General features: G+C 38.0%; 1 protein-coding gene across 11 annotated transcripts in view; it reads right to left on the reverse strand.

The window, feature by feature from the left end:
• REPS1 (RALBP1 associated Eps domain containing 1) overlaps positions 1 to 24,533 on the reverse strand; it is a 70,896-nt gene that overhangs the window by 45,797 nt on the left and 566 nt on the right. For all 11 annotated transcript variants that reach the window (XM_072855967.1, XM_072855963.1, XM_072855966.1 and 8 more), the window contains exons 2-3: positions 7,529 to 7,652; positions 2,954 to 3,150 (exon numbers count right to left, since the gene is read on the reverse strand). In XM_072855967.1, coding sequence (XP_072712068.1) covers positions 2,954 to 3,150; positions 7,529 to 7,652 — 321 coding nt within the window. The remainder of the gene's footprint in view (positions 1 to 2,953; positions 3,151 to 7,528; positions 7,653 to 24,533) is intronic.

The following is a 24,533-nucleotide window of genomic DNA, read 5'->3' on the forward strand; positions in this document are numbered from 1 at the left end:
ATATGTATGTATGTTAACCACGGTGTATATATGTCAACAAAAGTGCTTGTATAGATGTCAAATCGTCAGAAATTTTCAAATCTACTTAGCCTCTATTATTTAGGAAGAAGAAATGCCAGCAGAAAAAAAAAAATTTCCCCCAATGTTTTATCTCCACTAGGATGTGCAGTCAACATGCCGTCTAGTGAGTAAAGGCATCTTTCATTATTTGGCTTGACTCCTAGAATCAGTTCTGCATCTTCCATGACAGCTGGGCATTGACTTCAGTCATCTTCTATTAACACTAACAATATTAAAAAGATATAAACTTCTGGCCAGTGCTATATTTACATAATACTTAGCCATTATAAACTAAAAATGCTGCCACAAAAATGGCTAGAGATATAAAAAGGATGTTACTGAACTTAGCTCACGCTTACTTTAAAAGATTACCTCATTTATAGCTACTCTTTGGAAGCACAACCTGATTGCCATTTCCTGACGCCCTGCCTCTGAGTGAAGCTCCTTGAGGAGAACTGCCAAAATAATGCATTGATAAAGAAATAGTTTTAGCTAGGACATTTCAGTAGACAATACTCTAAGTTAAATTCTTTTACATAAATTATTTGTAATTATAAGATCTTAACCTATGCATGACAAATCTCACCAATATGGAAAGCTGCACATGAATGAAGCCAGTTTTTAAACATGAAGATTAAGATATCTTATGATTTCATACAAATATTTCAGCCAGAGTATTTTACGAAATGAAGTGCCAGGCATATTATCAAAGCCAGTAAACAGTTTAAGGAAAAAAAAAAAAAAAGGCAAAAAACCCACAAACTCACTAATGGAGTACCTAACAGCTACATGACAAGCTCTAAGAGTGAAACATCCAAGCTTAACTTTGACACTTAAATTCCTCCAGAAAGAACAGTGTTCCCTAGGAAAATGACATGCTGTAATTTACTTCTCAGGCTTCAGCTCTTCTCATCCTTATCACTGAAAGAGGTGGCGTATAATGAGGATTCACAGCCTGAACCTCTTTCTAGATTTTATAAATCTGAGCGGTATCTCCAGGTGAAGACAACTGGATCAGCAATTTCTACAAAAACATGGCTAAAAGCTGTATCCATCTTTTGGAAAATAACCCAATTAGAGTATTTATGTGGTTAAGAGAGAAACCTGGGTTCAAGCCCTTTTCTCAGCCTAAGGGGATTCAAATTCTCAGCTTGTTTCTAACACGGTGTCCGAATCAATAAATACTAGACTGGGACAAGAAGGCTGCTTGAACGGATTCATTGTACAGTCAGAAATGTAGAATCAGCCACAGAAAATTCAGTTTTACAATAGGGTGTAAAATCAGACAATACTTCCCTGATGTTCTAGACCATGAATACAGCTTAAAACTGCTGGACTCAATGCTGTGTTGTCTGTTACACTTGCTCCAAGCCTGTTTTCTGGGCCAGATCTCTCAAGGGACTTATACACAGAGTTTCTTTATTCTGACGATCCCATACAGGCTTGTGTGAAAGAGATACACCAAGCTGCTTCTATCAGCCAAGATGAAGAAATGAAATTTGGATGCTTATTCATCTTTCTGAATATGTGGCTTCTTTATCCAGAACTTGCAGGCTTCAAACACCAGATTTCTTTTTTTGTTATTTTAAAGTTACACCAGTACAGATTTCTGTATCAAATTACAGCTGTTCACTAAATAAACTCAACCCCATGTTGGAAGCATACAAAACACTATTTCAACCAAGCTAAAACTCCATCATCAGATCAAGGAGATCTGCGACTGCTGATTTCTTCATCAAGCACTTGGGAGCTCTCTCAAACTCATCTACCCAAAACTAGACAACAACAAGCTATGTTCAGATCTACTGCTATCCCTCCTTTCATTACAGTCCTCATCTCCAGTTTGAGAGAAAGGAAGTGGCAGCCAAACACCGATTACAGATGGCCTCTGCTAATTTGCTTTTTCTTTATATTGGATCAGTCGGGGCTATTCCCAGAGAGATTAATAAATGTTTATGAGTGATTCCTTGGTTCCCAGAGAGATTAAGGAATGTTTGCAAGTTTCTTGATTCTTTACAAAACAAGCCCAGGAAAGAGCATACCATGGGGAAGAAAACAGGTCATTCAACAGTTATGCACAGACATACATACACCCAGCAAAATGTAGTATTTGCACTCAGTGTTCTTGCCTGTAGAAAAGACAATGAGAAAAGATTTGCCCATGGGAAGAGAGTGTAAAGACTATAAAAACCAAGGAATTATGAGGAGGCACAGAGTTGTAAACCTTTACAGTTTTCATTTATTCAGATATCCTGTAGCTGAAGATGAAAGAACCAGTGAGCAAAAGGAAATCTGTTTTCTCATTATTAGAACATAATAAAAAGCTATGTGAAAACTTCTGTCTTATTTCTGGTTCTCATTGTCTCTACTTAACAATTAAATAGCTGAACAATAAAACGTGAGGCAGAGAAAAGTAACTGTGAGACTTTAAAAAATGTTTCTAAATAAAATATTTCATATTTGAAGGTATTGGAGCATGTTGAAGGACTAGAAACCCAGTCTTCCATGGCATTCGGTACCACTGTTCCACTGGAACAGGAACATTGGACCAGGAAGCCAATGTGAACTATCTAATAAATGAGGTGTTAACATCATAATGATTACAACTTGATATTTGCTATCATCTCTTACACATTGATTTTCTTTTCTGTCTCAATCCTTTGTCCATTACCACCAATGTTTTAAACACAGATTATAAAGACTTCTTAAAAAAGTGTCTCCTACATGCAAGTATTTCAGAAGCATATGTGGCCTTGTATAATACATACCAGTATGATTTTTTTAAAAAAAGAAACTATATTGAAAGCAACAAAGCTTAGAGGCCCTATAAAAATGACACCTATGCAGCAAAGTAGTGGTTGAGAGTCACATTTAACCTTTTAAGTTAATTTACCTGTTGATCAGTTGATGTACGTTGCTGAACTGCATCATGGCTCACAGAGCCTTTTTTGACTTGTATCCTGCCAGGTGGAGGAGGAATCACACCTGAATATGAAGCTGGGTTATCAGCATCTGAAGAATACAAGGCTGTGTGTCTTGATTCTTGTTCATTCTTTGACACCACGAATCTGGGAAGAGGGAGGTCCTTTACTGTTAAAAAGAGAAAGCAGGCCACTTACTATACAGAAGCATGATGCTGTAGTTAAAATTTAGATTTGTAGTTAAAATTTCACACGTGCCTCAATTACTTAAACACCAAGACTGCCGCTACAGTCAAGCCAACATCTGCCAGTTAGAAAAAAGCAAATACCCTTTCTGCATTATACTTGACAATTCTGCTAGCCAAGTTCTGGTTTTGGTATACAAAGAGGACTTCGCATAGCTCCATAACAGTTTTGCACTACAACTCTGCATTAAATGCAGTAACAATCAGATAATCTGGATTTAGCTAATTTTTTCTTAGTTTTGCCAACATTCAATTGTTGAAGTGTGATTTTAAAAATTTATCTATCATTTCTAGCACATATATAAAATTAGAGTCTTCATACAGAATGGTTCATTAGCAGAACAAATGCTAAAATACTGCAGTATATTCAACATCATCTTTTAGTGAGCTGATGTCATGTTTATATTTACAACAGATAATATAAGCTAATCTTATTGCAAAAACTGCAACTATTGCTTAAACACATCTGTGTACACCTTTCTACAATAGAAGCTAAATTAGCTGTTTTACTGGGATACAACTGGGAACTTTCCAGTATCACCTCACTTTGTTACAAACATCTATAAAGCAAAGTTTCTACAAAATACTAAGAGGTCCTTAGCTTTATGTACCACAGTTCAGAGTAGTCTGATGTAAAAATTAGGCTATATAAGTCTTCAGTTTTTCTCTGCAAGATTTCTACTATTTTTCTGAATCCCAACCACAACTTTCTTACTGGTCCACTGTGAATAAAAATAAATTGCAAATTTTCTGTACAGCTTGCTTGGAAATTATTTTTCCAACACAAACCAAATTTACAAGCATGGCTCAAATTTAATTTCTCTTGTTGACCGCTTACATCGATTACTTTTGGTATTGAAAATGAGTCAGTGGTACTAACAACTGTATTAAAATATGAGATGAAATTGCATAGAATCAATTACTTAAAACAGTTTTATGTTTGTTATAAACATTAAACTGATTTGTATTTGAAGAGTGTAATTTGAATCCATAGTATTCAACAATTATAGACAACTTTATGTATCCATCCAGTACTAAAGAACAACACTCCAGTAAGAATATAAATTCTTGATTTACGCCTCTGTCACTAAGCACGACTCAATGTGCCAAACAGCTTTCATCACAGGGAAGGAGCATGCAACACAGCCTCTTTGCTAAATTTGTGGTTACACATCACGTGGAAACACTGTTAAAGCAATTCCTGATACCTTCCTCATTCCTAGATGCCCATTTTCACATTAGCATTGTACCCCATGTTGCACTAGGAAAGTTACTCATGTAGCTAAACAGTGAACTACAGCCAGCCAAAAAGTGAAAAAGTCATTGCACGCAAATGAAAATTTGTATGCTTGCAAAACAGGGGATAGTACAGACCACTAGAACATCAACTGACACAGGGGAAGTCTATGCAATTGGTTGCTCCAACATGAGGCTTTGGTGTGAGATATCTAGCACTATTTCACAAACTAATAGAGAGGGCTCAGAAGGAACACAAAATACTCTATTGTATTCTTTAAAAACAAGACTAAGTAAATATAGGTTTGTTTTGCTGTACTAAGTTTCTACATAGCCAATTGAAATCTGCCATTTTTACCTCTCTCCTTTCTGTCTTTTCCCCATAACAGCAGAAAAAACTCATTTTAACACTACGACATTTGTTACCATTCAGAAATCCCCCAATTATAAATGCAGTAGCTGTTATGAATGGAATTACATCTTGATATTGAATAAATTAGAAAGTTGTCTGTACTTTAATGCCCACATCCTTGTTAACATTTTCTTCCACCAAAAACTGTATTCCATACTTAGAAAATAAACATTACTTTGAAATAGACACTGCTTATTAATTTCTCAATTTTTAGCTTCCTGGAAGGAAAATTTTCTGAGACAACAAAGGAACAACAGATTTAGAGGCTTATAGTATAACAACTAAAGCCAGTATTTTTACTAAACTGCACACCTGAGTAATCAAAAAAGCACTTAGTTACTAAGAATCAACTGGATGACACTTGTGTTAGATGGACTTAGTAGTCAGAATTTGACTGTAGTCTCCACTCAGCAACTCACATAAAGCAACCTTCCTGTCTACTTGAGACACACAGCGAATCAAAGAGCAAAAGAAACGAGGAGGGGAGAGAAAATACCAAGATAAAAGAGTGAATAACATTAAGACAATCATTGAATAAAACATGCATAGAATGCAGAGCTAAAAAGTAGATGTCCTAAAATATAAGCTTTAACTAATTTTAAATGTTTTACTTTGAAGAGAGAAAGAGTATACGGTTTAGTTTGGGATGGCTCTAACAGTTCCTCTTCAAGACCTCTTGGAGATGGACTGTGGGCAGAACCCAGCTGGCCAGGCTGCTGAACCCCAGTTTTCAAAGGAAGGTAACCCAAGCTCAGAATCATTTTATGAGTCTTCAGCCTGCTGTATTTTAGCTGTTTAGTAGCTGCTACAACAACACTTGAATCATCCTAGGAGCAGGAACTTCATAGACAGGACTGGAACCACTGCAACCAAGGCAACAGACAACCAAAGCTAAAAACAGTCAGGGTAAAAATAAATGTTCTGTCAATTGTACTTCTTGTATTTAGTAGGTTTGGAACCAGTTACAGAAAATTATTCCTAGAAGTCCAGAAACCATTACAAGTATTTCTAGTATTGTCATGAATCAAGGAAATGTATTCCATTATAAAAGTTCCAATGGCTGCTAATTTTACAGCAACATATTTTATATTTTGGAATTAATTCTGTACCTTCATTTCAATTCCTTCTTTCAAATGTCTTCCTTTTTTTTTTTTTAAATAGAAAAGCTCCTTCCAGTTAAGGTAACTTGCATTAAAATAAAACCAAGCATACAAAAACCCTGGAAAAACCTACATACACAGATTTTAGCCTTTGCCTTCTTCAATGGGCATTTGATGAGAAAACCTACAATTGTTATCATCAGGTCCCAGTTCTATTGGCTATTAAGAGTCGAAGGTCCCTTTTCCAACTTTCTGATTCTAGGGCATTCTGCTACAACTTGCTGAAGGTTTAGATTTGGGAACACTCATCAGAAAAACTAGGGAAATGGTTTATAAACATAGGGTGGCTGATAAGCAGAAAAGAACTTGAATACTAGCAAAATGTTGACTGAAACTACGCACTTTTCCAAAAAGCTACAAAAAACCCGTGAAACCAGTATATGCTGTTTGTACGAGTCTACAATAAACATAACTGTAAAAGTATACATGATGATTCTTTTCTTTTTTATAGCTGTCAAATACTTCAGTCCTATCAGATTGTTTTTAACAGTCTCCTTAACTACTCTGTTTAATCTCTATCCTTTAGACACAAAAAAACTCCCAAGCTTTCTTTTAATTACTAGCTTTAATTACCACTTCTTTTAATTAATTTAATAAATTAATTGGAACATGTATTCTACAGACATAAAATCTACCAGGGAAGTCACCTTAATGCAAAGCTGTGCTCCAAAGATATCTCTAAGTTTTGAGTGGTATACTATGCTGCAAAGGGCTACAGTGGCTTAAAACTCACTACTTCATCTTTGTAAGTCTCTTTTAATCTCACAGAGCAACATTGACATGGATCCATTTATGTCACTCAGAAGGCTACAGTAGAGCCTCCTATCAAAGCTGCTTCTGCTGTTCTGAACCATCTTCCTAGAGTGAGTCTTTCTCCTGTTCCTATTTCACTACCCACATCACAGCTGACCTTTGAAAAGCAGGATAACAGGTGTTTTGGCTGACACTTCAAATATCTTTCAGGTTTTTCACTAGAAAAAATCTTAAACCACTAATCTTCATATTTGCGCTAAGAAGTGAGAAAAACAGTGAAGCCAAGTGCGAAGGAATGTGACTTCAGAAAATATGACCTTTCATTTGTTGCAATCAAGGCTTCATTAACTCAGCAACTACAAAAGCCTGCAAATGTTGCATTCTTCTCTTCCTTCCAATTCACATTAGTCCTATTAGTACTTTATTCAGAGGATAGAGCACACAAGTTCTCACATTAGTAATCTATAGAATGAACTTGTACCTACACAATAGTCAGTAGTAGTAGTTCATTTACCCCACGATGAACACAATACTTATTCAATAAGAGCAAGGTATTTCACCTCATATTTATTGCATAATAAGAATACACTCCCTCACAGTCTCTCTGCAATTTTTTTTAAGTTAGCAACATGTATAAAAAGACATATCACACTAATTTACAAGGCTACTGTACAAGAATCCATGAGCCAAGTACAATAATTCTGCTTAGCGACTAAATTCCCCCCCAGTCCTGTGATTTACCTGTATTTAAGCTTTCCACTCTTAGAGGGAGACCAGATTGGGCCACAGCAACAAGTTTCAAAGCAATGTAAAATTGACTTCTTCCAAAATAGCCAAGTCTTGTTGCACCACAGAGCTCCATAATCTGAAACAAAACACATTGTTAAAACTCTTATACAAACTTAAAACACGAACTGCTCTACAGAGGCAGTTTCAAACATTTAAGAGGAACATGCCTTGCATTAAATGCTCTTAACTTCCTATATACAATCTCTAAATATTATGTGACATGACTCAGAGTATGTGATTCCTCACAACCAGCAAAAGCACCAAGTCTAAAACTTAAGTTTTTCCCAATCATCCACCTTTTCTTTCACCTAGACTTTAGAAGTTCTACACAGTTGATGTGAGATAGAGTAAGAGAGAGTATTTGGGGTCAACTTTCTTAAAAAAGAGAAACCAAACACACACCCCACCCCAAAAAAACCCCTAGCTATTCCATTAACAGCTATATTGTCTGTCTGTCTTTGGTAACTGTGACAGAAAAGGAATAGCATTCAACATTTTTAGTATTATATCGTCAGATGTAATCCAGAAACACAAAATAAAGATTTTCAAATAATTCTCAGACAAAATTGAACAGTGTGCTACTGACCAAGTTAGAGAAATCATCTGCCACCAAGTTTCTCCCAGAAGAATTTCAATAATGAGGTTAGAATTTATAAAAAGTAAAAAAGCTAGGCAATTGCAAATGATACCTTCCAGCCTTTTCTGATATAGGCTTGCTATAGTTCACCTTTTAAAAACTCTAACTTGAAACCTCTAAAGCATTAATTCAGAACACAAAGAAGTATCCACACATATGAGTGGATTTCAGCACTGAAGGAGAATGCAGAACTTCAGCTTGATGCCACAGATGCTGTTTCTTTTAAGAAATAGAACAAAGAATTGGTGTTATTTTATTCCCTTTTCTTCCCCTGGTCTTCTATAGAACAGAAAGTTGGGTTTGTCTTTTGTTACGAATTTTGAGAAATTTTGGTTCCTCCAGACAGCAGCCTTGTATTCAAACATAGTGACTGCACACCCCTCCACACTGAAGACCTGCAAACTTGCTGAGGGTGCAGTCCTGCTTGTGCCAGGTCACTGATAAGATACTAAGCACGACAAGTCCTAAATCAGACTCTCCAAGCTCAATGATCCAGACTGTCTTTTTATCTACCTAGCAGTCTCATCTAGACTGTAATGTTCCAAATGAGACAAAGATTCTCTTGTACACCATGGTGAAAGCCTTGTTGCAGTCAAAGTACATGACATCACTGCTTTTCTCTCCTCAACCACAGTTAAAGTCTTTCCATCACAGCAGACAATCTGGTTGACAAGTACCCTTGGTAAATCCATGCTTGCTAGCCCTAATTACTGTTTTCACCTTCATATGCCTAGAAAAGGCTTCCAAGCAGACTTGCTCCACAATTTCTCAGGGACCAGTGCAGCTGACCAGTCTGCAGTTCCCCAAATCAGCCTTCCTGCCCTTCCTGAAGACGGCTGCAACATGTCTTTCTCCAGTCATTGATGCCCACACCTGATCTCCACAACTATTCAAAGAAAGCTGACTTGCAATGACATTAGCTAGCTCTCTCAGCACCTTCAGAAGCATCCCATCTAATCCCATGAACTTGCTATTTCTCAAGAGATCCATCAACCTTCTTGTACTACTACTAGCTTCTCTCCTCCTTCAATCCCATCTCCAGGCACAAAGGCCCATGAGACCTTGTCTGTGAAGATCAATGCAGAGAAGGCACTGAGAATCTGAGCCTCATCTACATCCATGGGCACTAATTTCTCTCCTCACCCTTCCCACCAGAGCTCAGTCATAAATTCCTTGTTTGGCAAATCTGGTCTCTTGACATATCTGCTCATTTTCCTAACTACTGGGATGGACTGTTACTGGGCTTAGAGAAAGCTGTCCTGAAAGATTTCCCAGCTTTCAGAGGACAGAGTTCTGAAGGGCAGAGGAGCCCTGCTTGAAGGCATGTTCCAACTGAAAGAGTCAACTACATTTCACATAGCAGCAGCTGAACCACATGATCCACGAGGAGTTAGCCTGTATGCTTCAGCACTGCTGAAACAGGAAATAGACTTTGGTAACTCCATACAATCAAACGGATGGGTTTGTTAACTACATCTGAGCTAGCTATGGATCAACAAAAAGCTGCTTGGGTATTTCCTTACCATGCACCAGGATTCTAGGACATCATGAAAATAAGCTATTGTAAAACCTGTTACAGGAAGGTGTGGGAAGTTGACAAACACTTAGTCCCAAAGAAGTCCCAAGAGGATCAGTAGGTCCAGGGCTGTGCATGCAGCTCAAATCCTGCTGGACAGAAGCTAGCTGCATTACATCACTTGGCTATGTCTGCATTACACTTCCTACATTGTCCTACAGTACTTGTGTTATTTGTATTTTCCCATTATAGTATTTCTGCAGCATGATGTCTGGACAGAAGTCAGGGCATCTTCTAAAGCTCATTAAGTAAAAGAAAATAATTCAGTACAGTTGAATACAATAGTTTCAATAGGTTAGTTGGACTACAAAAAGTGCCACAAGGAAAGAAGTGACTCTAAATTGACATGTGACAATTCAAACAATTAAAACTTCGAGGCATCAACACCCAAAATAAATTGCCTGTACCCAACCTAATGCCAGAAATAAGTACACCAAGTTTAAATAACTGGCAGAACTAAAGAGTGGGGATTCAAGAGACAGCTAGCAATCGAAGCCAGTGCGACAGCAAGAGCAATTCCTTTTTTTAAAGCACTGTATCCTGGAACACTGATGAACTTTCATGTACTTGACTACACCTAACACAGAAAAAGCTTGTGGATCCAGTGGCCTAGCATTGACAGATGAATAACTAAGCAGACTCTGGAAAAGCTTCTTACAAAAGGAAGCAATGATACAGGCATTTGGAGCCTACGGAATCATTAGGCAGTAATAGCTTTGGGTAATTTCTAAGTCAGTGCCGGACTAGAAATTATCTTGTTTGGAGCTAGTCAGTACTGCCAGATTGAAAAACACTTCAGTTAGAAACTGAATTAATAATTAAGCTAAGTATTAGAAAGGAAAGACAAGCATCGATTCAAAGTAAATAGATATAAATGTAGAAAATACACCAGATGTATGCATCAAGAAAAGAAAAAAGCTAAGGATACAAAAAAACCCCACACCACACCAACAAAAAAAGAATGCCCTTATGCTGCTGAACAAGTAGCTGCCAAATCCACCCACAGCTAGCTAAAGGAGTCCTTTATTTCAAACACAGAACATAACCCAATCAGAAACATGACTGCAGGTTGAGTAAAATCACTAAATGCAAACATCTAGTGGAGACTCCTCTGCTGACTGACAGCATACTTGAACATATTCAAAACAGCCTACCTATAATCTCCTTGAATGAGGATTTAAACATTCAACAGGTAATAAGCTATACTGATGGGTGGGGGGGTGGGGAACAATAATTTAAAAAATAATCAAGGGATTGGTTCTCTGAGATTTATGTTTAGGCCTTTCATCTTCTTAGGAAGAGAGAGGATAAGGAATTTCCTTAAACTCTTAAAGCAATGCAGAGCCATCTTCAAGACAAAATGTTCCATTACTTTTTTCATCTCCTTAGATATGAAGATCCTGAGGTCACACTACTGCAATTAACCCAATTAAGGCCAACAACTCTGTGAAGCTCCAGAATTGCTGGAAGCTGTTGATACAAAAGAAAAAAACCTCAGTGCAGTAGCTGTAGATTATGAAATTGCACACTCAGTCATCATACTGCAAAGAAGTAACAGCAGCAGCAACAATATCAGGAGTTGGCACAGATCAGACATGCATAGGAAGGAGTATGCTGACAAATGGCACCATTTCAAACACGTATCTTCTAGAACTCTTATAGGTTTCAAATAAGAGGTCCTTAACTTGGAAAGGTTTGTGAACCAAAACAACTTAAGACTTGAGAACCTTTAAAAATTCCAGGTGAAGTGGAACCAATCACATCTCTATCAAATGTTGTGAAACGCACTTTCCAGAACTCAGAAAACCTCTCTGGAAGAGTCTTCCAGAGTATCACAGTCCCCCTACACCCAGGTTCTTCTACAAGGCAAATCAAGCTCATTACCTGTAAACATTATTCATGCAAAAGTACAACAGTATTTAAGCAGGGATGACTTCAATGGTAAAACAATAAATGAAGCAACATGCATGCCACCTACATCGTAAAGAAAAATATTTAATCTACTTGGAGAGAGTTACTAAAGTACCTCCTGTTCCATACCAGTGGGTGGTAAGAGGCAAGACTTTAAGGCAACTTTTGAAGGCTAGAAGTTACAACACACATCATGTATGCTGACAGGAGGGGGGAGTGAACAAACTCAAAGGAGGACCTTTTGTATCACCTCATCTGAACTAGGACATTAACACAAATCTATCCATTAAAAAAAAAAATCACTTATTGATACGAAGCAAGAAAGAACTGGTATTCAGAATATATGTTTTGGTCCTGATTTTATTAACACATTCTTAATTTGAGGTATTCTAGTAGTCCTACTGTGACTTGGCAGGAATTTTCATGTTTGTATTGTTGGTGTAAGACTTTTTTTTTTTAATTAATAAACACAAAAAACCCTACGTAGAATCACAGAACAGTTGAGCTTGGAAAGGTCTTCTGGAGATCATCCACTCCACTCCCCCTGCTCAAAGCAGGCTCAGCTACAACAGGTTGCTTAGGACTGTGCCCAGTTGGATTTTGAGTATATCCAAGGAGGGAGACTCTACAACCTCTCTGAGCAACCTCTTCCAGTGTTCAATCACCCTTACAGTAAGAAAGTTTTCTGTTATGTTTAAATTAAATAATCACCAGGAACAATATCATATAAACCATGGACCAGAGGTGCAAAACAAGTTCTTGCATTCATTTTACAATATTTCATACAAACTTAAGTTAAACCAGACCATATGAATATACTTGTGTTTCAGTATTTAGTACATGATTTTTGAGTTTTACTGTGCATATTGACAATAACCTTTTAATGAAAAGCAAGCAATACATTAAAAAAAGCTAACAGTTTACTTCAGATAAAAAAACTAAAAAATTAAAAAGAATAACCTGCATTCAGTTTTAGGTTATTTAATAAAAATGTAACTATGATTACAGATTGATTTTGATTCACAGTTTAAAATGAAAAACTTTATCATGTCAACAATGTTATTTCTGTATCCTTTATACAGCAATTCATTGACGAGAATTCTAAATCTCTTCACAACCTTAAACAGATATGACAGGATGTTTTCCAAATTAAAAGTTTATTGGAATACAGCCTCAAATTGGTTATCAGAATATGCTGTCCTACAAAGGTACTCTGCTGAAGTCATGTAATCCACTCACCTCAGCTACAACAAAAATTAACCACATCTCTACAGTGTGATGTAATCTGGGGATGTATAAGGGAAGTTGAAAAAAAAAAAACCAACATTTCCTAACCATTGCTATTGTAGCAGAAAAAACCCTGACCATCACTACATACCGAAGACCTATGAAAACCTCCTTTGTGCTTTTTTCTAGATTGAAGACATTTCTTTCCTCACAATTTGTTACCTTCCAATCTTGTTATTCTGCAGCCACTGTTCAATAGATCAACTCCTGTCACTTCATTTATCTCAATCTGTCTCACTAATTGCAGACCACAGCCTGACACATTTTTCTAACTACAGTCTCTCACCTACCATCAACTGGACAAAGCAACACTGATTAGTTATTCATCAATAATTTTTAACTTTTCTTCAGAAAAATCTCACTTGACAGGTAGCCTTTTCAGATGCAACAGTTGTTGACAGCACTGCATAGCAGGAGCAAGACAGAGAACTGACAAAGATCCTTCTTTTGATGAGTTATTTTTAACCAAGTCGAGTCTCTGACCTAGTTCTCTGCAAGGCTCCACAAACCTTGGCACATGGTGGCACACACAAAAAAACAACCCTGGAGACAGGACAAAAAGAAATGCCACTAAAAGAAACAGTCCAAGTATGGCTCTGAATTCTGTTTCAGCACTATTAGCAGTATATGACAAACATTTAAACAGTCTTAAACCTATCCGAAGATCATTTGCAAAATGCATTTATGAAGGATATCAAGAACCGCTACATTTAATTCAATAAGTCTGAAGCAGGCAATGTTCATGTGCTGAACAGCAAGTATAATATTACCTCTAATACATACATTCATCTTATTAGGTACTTAAGAAGCATAGTAGTAAATATACTTAATTAGTTGATACTAAGAATTCCCAGGCACAGGGTATATTTGGGACATTGTTGTACTTTGTTGCATAACGAATAGTAAGGTCTTAAACCTTTTAAGTCTTACTGACTGTTCCATGAAGATGGATCTCAGTCAATGCCACAAACCTGGCTTCAGAACACAGGCCTTTAAAGAAATACAACCAACAGTATTGGAGGACTTCCAAGGCAACACATGCTCTCTGGCAATGAACTATTTAGAGTCTCCTACCGTCTGAGCCTCTCCTAATACTTCTCCGCCCTTGATTTTCATACAGCACGTATCCACAGTAGAAGCACACTGCTAAAATACCAACAGGAAGAAAAAACTACTCATTAGCTCTGACAATTAATTCTCTATAGATTCTTAGAACTAAATTTTCCCACTCCACAGGTCATTTCAGGTTCAAACATACATATGTTTCAATCAGATGATATTTCAGAATTAATCACATCAGAAATAAAGAAGTTAATTAGCTGGTCAAAAAATGACCCAGTATTTTAAGCCTAAGAGGAATGATTCTGCCCCTGTACTTTGGGGATCCGTTTTACAAGGATGTCCACTCCCTAAGTAAGGGTTGGCAGATGTGCAGTCGTGCTTTCACTGTTAATAGAAAAGCAGCAGACAAAGAGCACTGAAAATTTAAAACTCTGATTTATGGCAGATGCACATAATAAATACATATCTTAACAAGTGAATAAGTTGAACACTACACACATGCACACACAAAACCCCCACAGAATTTCCACCTACTGTAGTACTTTTTGAACCAGTTATATTTTAAGGTCATTCCTGACTTCAACCCATTCCTTAAGTTGTCTGCAGCATCTTCTATGGCTCCTGGTAGCAAGTATGTTCATGGTGAATTAGCCTCACTTATCAAAGACACTTCCCAATGCGGTAGCTTTGATTTTTCCATTTGCAATCAAAGCTTGCGGTCTTGCTAACAGCTCCTGCAAAAGCTGTTACAAGCCATACACATGAATCTTACCTGCAGAGCCTCTTATGCAGAGCTCCACAGCTCTCTAGAGGTCAGTGGTACCCTTCTTGATTTGGTAGTACATGGTAACCACCACCAATCAATCCACAAAGATGAGGCAGATGCACCCTACATACAACTACAAAAAAGTTCAAGATACTGATTTAGAGGGGCCATTTCTCCAAAGATCTAGAGCCATAGACTGTCCTACTCGACTATAACTCAAATTATTGCCAAATACCCTCAAAAAGAGGACAGAATAAGCAAGCATATTCCTTTATGACATGTTCAATAGCACCAAAGGAAAATCCAGACAGCCAGATGAACACTCACTTAGAAAGCAACTACTATCATCCCAAGTAAAAAGTCATAGCTGGAAGGCCTCAAGGCAGAGCTGCTCTTTGCTTGCATCAAGATTCTCTCTACTGCTGTTCTTCTGGCAGAGTAGGTGCTCACATGAAAGGTACCTTACGAGCAGTAATGGTACTAAAGCAGCAAGAAGAACTGGAAATAAAAAAAAATCTGAAGCAGCAAGACAGCCTGGGGACCTACAAGAACCATTTTTAATTCTTGATGCATAAAGAGAGGTTCTTTTAAAAAAAGGAGATATTCCACTTACCTGTCTCCTCTTCCTATGCAATTTTACATTACTGCTTAACCTAAGTAGCTCCTCCCTCCTCTGCTCTCAGCTGCACAGTTCCCAATTCCTGAGCACTAACTGTTGCTCATCTCTGATCACACAGTATGATGACTCCACTCAGTAAGCCAGCAAAAAGCTGCTGTGTTAGTTATCTGCTCTTTTATTAAACTGAATCTGTTTACTGTATAACCAATGAACACCTCAGCAGCTACAAGGTACACGGGAACATGTGGCTGGTAGCAATAGTTTGTTCATTTGACTCTAAACTTCTTGTAAGGCTGCAGCCTCAAGAAAGTTGTATGCTTTGCATTTAAGAGGAGCGGAAAAGGTTGAAATGAGGCAACTGAACAGAATGTCACATCAAGAGCACTTGCAACTCCAACTTCTTTGCCTTGCCCAAAGAAACCGTCCTTAGAAGGGAAAAATATAGTCATGTATCAGGCTGCTAAGAATTGCCCTCAAAACAAGGGTGTCTCCTTTCTCCTGGTGGTGCCATGAAGAGTTCAAACAATAGGAGATGAAGAAACACACTTTACCAACAACTCCCAATGCTTGAGTCAATCTGTAATGATTTGAGACTCCAGGATGATTCTAAAAAAAGCACTCAAGTGATTGTATTTTCTGGAACAAACGGTAGCAGCCAAAGTATCCATATAAGCACCAAGAAAGCATCTCAGCAATATAGATTATATTTTACAGCAATAATATATTTAGTATTTCAACTTATTACTCCAATAACAAATAGTGCAAGGGACGTCACATGGATGTTCTAACTGTGGATGCTCCGGCCATGCAGCATTCAGTAGAAATTTTGCAGGAAAAATACTCAACATAAGTGCTAAATGCTGAAGAAAGCAGCATTTCTACAGACATTTTGATTCCTTTCAGACCTCCTTTATAACTGAAGCATTCCAGTGATCGATATTCCTCGCTAATAATTATTTTCTTACTTTTTTGATTTTAATATTTTCTCGACACATCACCTTTCATCACTACGCCAGAACAAAGGTAAGACAGAAAAGCCTCAAAGAATGAACACAAGCTTCCGGCTTTTTGCTAATGTAAAATGAAGATTAAGGCATTCTCTGATCCCAGAATTAGTGGTCGGGCTGTGGCCTAGCCAAACAGGATGGCTCAGATCTGGTGTTGTTATTCCTGAGCACTTCCATACCAGTCTACCTGAAGCTACTGCGCCCATTACTTTACACTGCTTTCCCATCTCAATCTGTTTTCCTCCGAGCATCAATCTGATGGGTGCTAATTAGTTACTTAGCTTTGCACGGCTCTCCTTCTCCCAATAAGGCTTTTACAAGTCTTAATGTGTCTATCAAAGTTTAAACAAACGTCAGTTAAAATTCTAAAAACTGCACGTTTACAGAGCTACATTTGAGACTCAGAAGAGAGCTGCTAACACTAGGTCTTAAATTATTTAAGACATTTTAATTTGGAAAAAACAAGTCGTACACACTACTGCGGTAAGAACGGACTTTGCTACAAAATTCGCAACTAATAGTCTGAAGCAGGAGTAAGTTAGCACCTAATGCTAAATTTTACACAGCTCAGTCCCGGTCACTCTTTTCTGGGATTACTGAAGTTGAAAGATGTATTTGAAACTGAGTCTACTAATTGCTCTGTTACTATACTTCAGGAGCATTTTAGAAGTCAGAAGCCAATCATTCCAGAAATTCAGGTCAGACTGTCATCTTTTCCAAGTCCTTCAACCTATCAAAACACAGTTCCTATACACAGACAGGCATGCCTAAGTTATAATGTATTTTTTGTATAACAAGTGCAGGGGATAATTTAACTCTTTAGACACCAACTCCAGTTGGAAAAACAAGCAAGTCACAAACATGGTCACCAACTCAGTAAGTTAGTTTACAAAGAATGACACTGCTGGCTTAATAATATCCCTATGGTCTGAAGAAATGGTAAAGGAAAAAGAACAAGTGGGAAATATATTCTTACACTAATCGTTACTGGAACTCCAGCGAGAAAAATCTAATAGTCAACATATTGCTTCCACACTCACTTCTGACTTCAAACTCATTTAAGCAAAGAGCAGAACTCCAATTTGAAGTCTAGGAATTCTACAAGAAGGACTAATCTAAAGGGCAAATATTTATGACCTAATAGATGTGAAACTTTTCTGTAAGGACTAATATTTTGAAAGCTAGCAAATATAATTGAAAAGTCAGAGAGACTGCCAGCAAAATCCTATAATTTCACAGTACCTGCAGCAATATTTATTGAAGATTAGACTAAGATGAAGGCGTGTTTGCAATTTTTCACAGACAGTGGGTGAAGTGCTCATGACTTTTAATACAAAAGAATCACCTTTACAGGAAAAAGATCAAGTTTACAATACATGATTTTCTACAGCTAACTTGGTCCTAAGACAGCTGCATTTGCCAAAGGCCCTGATATTTCTGAATAATTTTAGAATTCTATCCAGTCATGTCAGAATGGATATTAATCATCCCAGCTGTCATCTGACAGCACATTTAAAAAGAAAAAAATAAACTGTTTTCAAACAAAGCTGAGCTGTGATACTTGCAATTAGCTGAGTGCTGTGCTGGCATAGGGAATTATGAAGGAATTATTTACTATATAAGTGACTACACAGTATGAATGCCAGTCAATTACACTGAGAAATCAGCTGAAAACAAATATAAGTCTAATAGACCTAACCTACACTCCTAAAGTTTTGCCATTAACTTCCTGCTTTTCCTTCCAAAAACAATGATTATTCTCTGACTAAACGCTGCTGAGATATGAGACTACTCAAACTAATTAACTGTAAAGAGAAAACAATTTGCAGCCCATGATAGTCTCTGTGAAGGTAATGTCATTAAAGTAAATATTTTTACCAGAATTGTGTAGAAAACTCAGAGCACAGTTCACAGGATACAAAGCAGACTAAGAACCATTTCTGGCACTAACAGAAAGTAGACTGCTTATATATCTCATCATTACAGAGAAACAAAACTAACCTACTGCTCAGCTGACAGGAAAGAAAAATACACTATTACAAGAACATTTGAGGGGAAAAAAAAATACAAAAATCACAAATTGGATATTCTTAACTGCGGATCCAGGCACTGTTTGTATTTACAACAGATTTCTAACAATTCTTGTTTCCTAAATGAGAACTGAGATACAGCATAACGTATGTACAAACATCCTTTAAATATATAAATATTATATATAAATTACATATGATTATAATCCTAAAAGGCTACAGACTCATCAACTTTATGGTGCTCAGCCTAAAAAAATATTAAGAATTAGTAAGAAAAATGCTGTAGTTATACATTTCTACACTGGAAGAATGCCTTAATAATGACCTGTTGTGCATATTGCCTCAGAAGAAATCTACACTAATTTTATTTTAAAATGTCATATAGAAAAGCTGTAAGCTTTAAAATAAAAAATATAAACCCAAAATGTCTGGGTTGGATTCAATAAGTTATTTATTTTGAAAAATTGGGCTTGTTTGCAGATTAGGTAAAGGTCAGTATTAGGAGAGGAAAGCTTTTTACACAGTGTACTTTTTTTTTTAAAGATCTGAAAGTGCTATGCTTTTTTACATATACTCCAAATCGCTGAAAGGAAGGCATGGGATTTGCACTGTATAAGGTATTCTAACTTCTTACCCCACCAGTTCTGAAAAGATAATAAATTCAGCAAATTAACCAGAACGAGGTTGAGTCTGCTATGTGTCTCCACCACACTGGTAATCCTAAGCATGCCCTGGCTCAGCTTCCATTTGCAGCTGGCATTTAGTAAATTCTACTGATTTGATAAATAGGTAGTCTTTGTGTAGGAAAATTCACTGAAACACTAACTGCAACAATAAAATCACTGTGAACAAGTTTTTATTTTCTTAGATCCCTTTCTCTCTACATCCATTCTCCAACAAAGAGGCCAACATTTTAAACCAAGAACCTGCAGTTTCGTTTTGCCATGTTCTGCCTACGGATTATAATTCCAATTATAATTGCACCACGTGCCACACAAGAGCTCTGGCATCTGAGGAAACTACCATTCCATGTTCTCCGTTCCTTACGTTTGCCAAAAGCTATCACCCCAAGAACAAGAGAAGGCAGCATGTGCCTGTACCTTAGCTGTTTTTCTGCACAGTGCAGAAACTGCAGCTGATGAATGAGGCTTTATGCTAAGAGCCTGGACTTTACAATGAAGCAGCTGCATCACAGGTATGCACTTTCTTAGAACTTTTGATGGAAAGGCAGCAAACTCTGGCAGAGAGTTGAGGTAGACAGAGTTGCTCTGTCAGCAAACTCTGACAGAGAGACTAACTTTTTTCATCAATGACACAAGAAGAATCAAAACCAATCTGTCTGTAAAGACTCCTCAGAAATTAAAAAAAGCTTGAAATCGGCTAACAAGAGCCAAAAATAGGCTTTACACTCGGTTTTAAATGGGCTAATGCAAGCATACTGTAATTGAAGAAACTGGGCATAATTGTATGATTTATCTGTCATTTTGTCATGGTTTAGCCCCAGTCAGCAACCAAGCCCCACGCAGCCACTCGCTCACCCTCCCCCTCCCCCCACCCCCGGTGGGATGGGGGAGAGAATCTGAAGAGCAAAAGTAAGAAAACTCGTGGGTTGAGATAAGAACAGTTTCATAATTGAAATAAAATCTAATAATAATATAACAATAATAAATTGTAACAAAAAGGAAAACTACGAGAAACAAAACCTGGGGGCCGGGGGACAGGGACAACAGGGACAACAAACAAGTGATGCAGCTGCTCACCACCAACTGATGCCCAGCCTGTCCCCAGGCAGCGATAGCTGCCCCCTGGACAACTCCCCCCAGTTTCTATACTGAGCGTGACATCGTATGGTATGGAATATCCCTTTGGCCAGTGTGGGTCAGCTGTCCTGGCTGTGCTGCCTCCCAGCTTCTTGTGTACCTCCTCGCTGGCAGAGTATGGGAAGCTGAAAAGTCCTTGACTTAGTATAAGCACTGCTTAGCAACAACTAAAACAACAGTGTGTTATCACATTATTCTCATACTAAATCCAAAACACAGCACTATACCAGCTACTAGGAAGAAAATTAACTCTATCCTAGCCAAAACCAGGACACATTTCAAAGACTTTCTAACACTAAATTAGAAGTCAGGTAACGTTGCTGTACGTTGCCAACACCGAAGATGACAATTCATTTGTTTTAGAGAAAGTACATGCAAGTACTAGCATATTTGTTGTTTTATAGTAATGTACTTTAAAGCAAGATGCCCCGACTCATTAATTTCAAATGAGTATCATATGCACAACTGATTTGCTTCTTGCCTTGTGACATTTCTATGACTCATAATCAAAGAAAAGAGTGCAAGTTTATAAAACTTTCTGTGATTAAATCACCTAAATAAGAATTCTACAAATTGAACAAATGGGACAGCTATTAATGCCATGCATGAGTAAGGAACTTCACAATACATTTTTTGGCTGACTGTAGCTTTTACAAGCAACTTCACCACCAGTACAGAGGCACTAAGCACTGACTTTAATAGCATACCTACATTAGCATTTTAGGTCAGATGTGAAATGTGCTTTTGAAACCAATTTCCTGATCACCCTCACTGCTCTGGTGCATACTGTGCAGCCACTCCAGAATAGGCAACTAGATTTGTTTTGTATGAAGCTAACGTAGAAGGTACACTCTATGAGTGCACCTAATGAATCCCAGCTAACATTCAGCCCACAGGACCAGGCCAAAACTCGATCAAAGGAAAGCTTCTGAAATACATATACAGCATCACCTGTGTTATGTCATATTACTTGCTAATACAAACACCGATGCACATGCAACTGAGCCATGAGCTCAGGCACCTGAGTCAAGTGAAAAATAACTTGACAAAACCCCCTAACTTTGGCTGAACAAGCTCCCTTAACCAGCTCACTGCCTGTTCAAATGAATGTCAGTGCCAGCATAAGGCAGCTCCAGTTTCTAGTGGTTTAAGCTGCCATGAAACCCATGCTAGGTCACAACGGAAATACACAATCACTGTAGAAAGAGGAAAGTTCTCCTCTCCCCCTCCATCAGCAAATGGTTTTCCTGCCTCCTTCCTTGTGCCAGCACTGACATTCATCCAACCCCACTGTTAGCCGATACAGAGTTAAAATCAACAAAAAACTGTGATTAATTTTCTCCCTGCATAGCCCCTGATGCCAGCATACAACAGCATCGGACAGGCACTAGCGCCTTTGCAAGCAGAAGAAGCAGCAGGAGCACATGGCTGGGGGAAGGGGGAAGACTGAACCACGTCCTTCAGTGGCAACTCACCATTAGATTGGTTTAGCTGCAATGTGAAACCATACCCTGAGAGCAATTTAAAGACTCATGTAACTGTTGTGAAGCAGTTGGACTCGTTATCCCAAGACACATACTTTTATTCACTGTTTTATGCAAATCTTCTACGTTAATACTAATTTCAAGGATGTGCACAAAAAAGCAGAAATATGGGTTAATAATGGCTGGTGTTCTCACATGTGCAGTTACAGTTGTAACACAGTTTGTGGTATTTTTGTTCTGGTAATAAGGCTGTCCTTTTGTAGATGTGTATTAAGTGGACATATAGCTTTTCCAGGGTTTTGTTGCTTTGTGAGCATATGATTTGTATACAGAAATCATAACTGTTGTAACTGACAGTCTTCTATATGTTCATTTATTCCCATTTAATAGGCAGCTGACTGTGTCCCTCAGAGGCAGAAATGAGAATGATTAGGAGCAATTAGCCACCTGTATTAACTTTTCCTGTTGCAAGAGAGAAATCTCACATAAACATAACTCTTTGCAGGAAAGGTTACATGTGTATCCAGCCTTTAAACAACAGATTTGCAAGCAAAACAAGTTATGGGTCTAAAAATGCAACTGTCACAGATTTCATTTCCAACAGAATCAATTCTGCATTATTCAAAGGTATCTACAGACCTATACTACTGAAGAGGAAAAACTTTGAGGTAGTTCCTCAGGACTACTGGGTCCCTGTGAGTTGGAAGAGCGGTAATTTTGTACTATGTTTTGCACACCTACAAAGGTACTTAGCATTCACATGATTAGTACTACACTTGCATTCCAGGATTATATAAGAATTGGGTAACTGAATCAAGTTCCTTTCCCCGCAAGCATCAGGTGCTTCAAATGAACAGGTAAGAACACAGCACCATGTGGTCAAAAGAAAATTCCATCTCCTTCACAGGGTTTCCTTATTTCTTAAACTATATCATCTTGAGGTTTTAGTTACATAGTCACGGCTTCCGAAACATCAAATGCAATTTCCCTTGGAAGAACCCCCATACAATGTATTCACGCCTGTGTTAACCTAAGGTACAGCCCTATTTCAAAGAGAATATAAAATCATTAGACAACTAGATTCTCTCCCTCACAAGTACAAGGTACTTTACAGGTGACCAACAGTGACTGCACAAGATATTCCTAATGGGTCAAACTGCTAAGGGCATTTTGACTTTCTTTGTATTATTTACTGTCTCATTCCTCATGCAATCTAATATCTTGTTTGCCGTTTTAACTGCAAGGTTTTCCTTGAGATCACTACAGTGATAAGCCAGGTCTGCTTCTTGAGTTAATTTATTTAGAACCCATGGAATGATGTCTGAGTAGTTTCTCTTCTTCAGATGTGATCTACTATGCAAGAAAATATTTTACCTCCTCTGCAACAGATAAGGATATAATCTGTGGCCACTTGTCTTCAAAATTCCAAGTCTTTCCAAGTTCTTGCACTAAATCCCTGCATAAAACAAAATCTCTAACACTAGCCTACTTTATCTTTACAATGATGCAGACAAGTTTTATGGAAAATAGATTTTAAATACAACAAACATGTAAACATTCACTTTCCTGGGATGATTCTTCTGAAATTGGTTGGCCACACACAAAAAGAAGCAGTGGGTGGCCCTTGAGAACCTCACTCATAATAGCGAGCATGCAGACTCTCTTACCATTAAGTCCAGTCTAGCAAGTCATCAAATAAGAGATTACTAGTTTTACCAGTACGAAGCATTTCTTATTCAGCACTCTGCCACTTTTTTGCATCTTAAACTCATTTTAACTAACCAAGTTGCTCTTAGGAGCCCAAAACACATCAACAGTAACTCTAGTTAAGCATAAGTACTCTCCTGAATCTGGTACTAAATTGCAGAATGCTGAAATTCGTGTTCTGTATTTCCAGCTACAGTAACTTTAATGCTTTGTTAAAAGGGCTGCTTATCTCTCTAGGCTGAGGATGAAACTGCATAAAAGGCAGCATGACTTTTCAGATACACTTTTACCCACAGCAGCTCAAAACACTACATAAAGTTTAAAGCATTGAACAATGCCAGAGGAAACTGCAGAAGCAGCAAATCATTACAAGCAGCTGTTCATAAGAATGGTTCACTGGGAATACTTTCCTCAAATAATTAAACAAGGCACATGAGAGCAGACTTTCCATTTTCTATGTCGGTATCTCTGTAATACTGCTACACCTTTTAGATGTAACCTGGGCAAGGAAATAAGTGCTAAAACAGTACACATACATATTGCAAGTATGGGCCCGTGTCATTCTTAGCACTGCATTTTTCGTTGTTAGAAATGTTTTGATGACGACAGGTAAGTTAATACCTGCCGGGAACTGATGTCCAAAACAGACTGCAGGGCTTAGGTGAAGTGGATTAGTGTCAGTAGCACCCAAAGATACAAACCCAGATTTCCATCTGTGTTGCTCTTCATCAGCAGACTGTGGGACAAATCTCCCTCACATCCCCAAAATGCTTTGGGATTTTCATGCTTTGGATGGCCTCTGCCGACACGAAGCAAACAAGACACTTTCCTACCAGTTGCTGGACATCGCCAGCAGAGATTATCAACGGCCCCTTCCTAGCCTCGTAGTCAGAGGCCCCACAAGTACATAAGCGGGGGCCTGCTACAGACATGCTCAGCGCAGCAACTCGCTGCACCCCCCGCCCTTCCCTCTCCGCCAAAAGAGGCTCAGCCTTTCCCTCCTGCCCGGGCTCAGGTGGCCGGACAATAGCTGCCGGGTCCGCTGGCGGGT

The sequence above is a fragment of the Ciconia boyciana genome, chromosome 3, assembly GCF_034638445.1.
Source record: "Ciconia boyciana chromosome 3, ASM3463844v1, whole genome shotgun sequence".
In the NCBI taxonomy this organism is placed as follows: Eukaryota; Metazoa; Chordata; class Aves; order Ciconiiformes; family Ciconiidae; genus Ciconia; species Ciconia boyciana.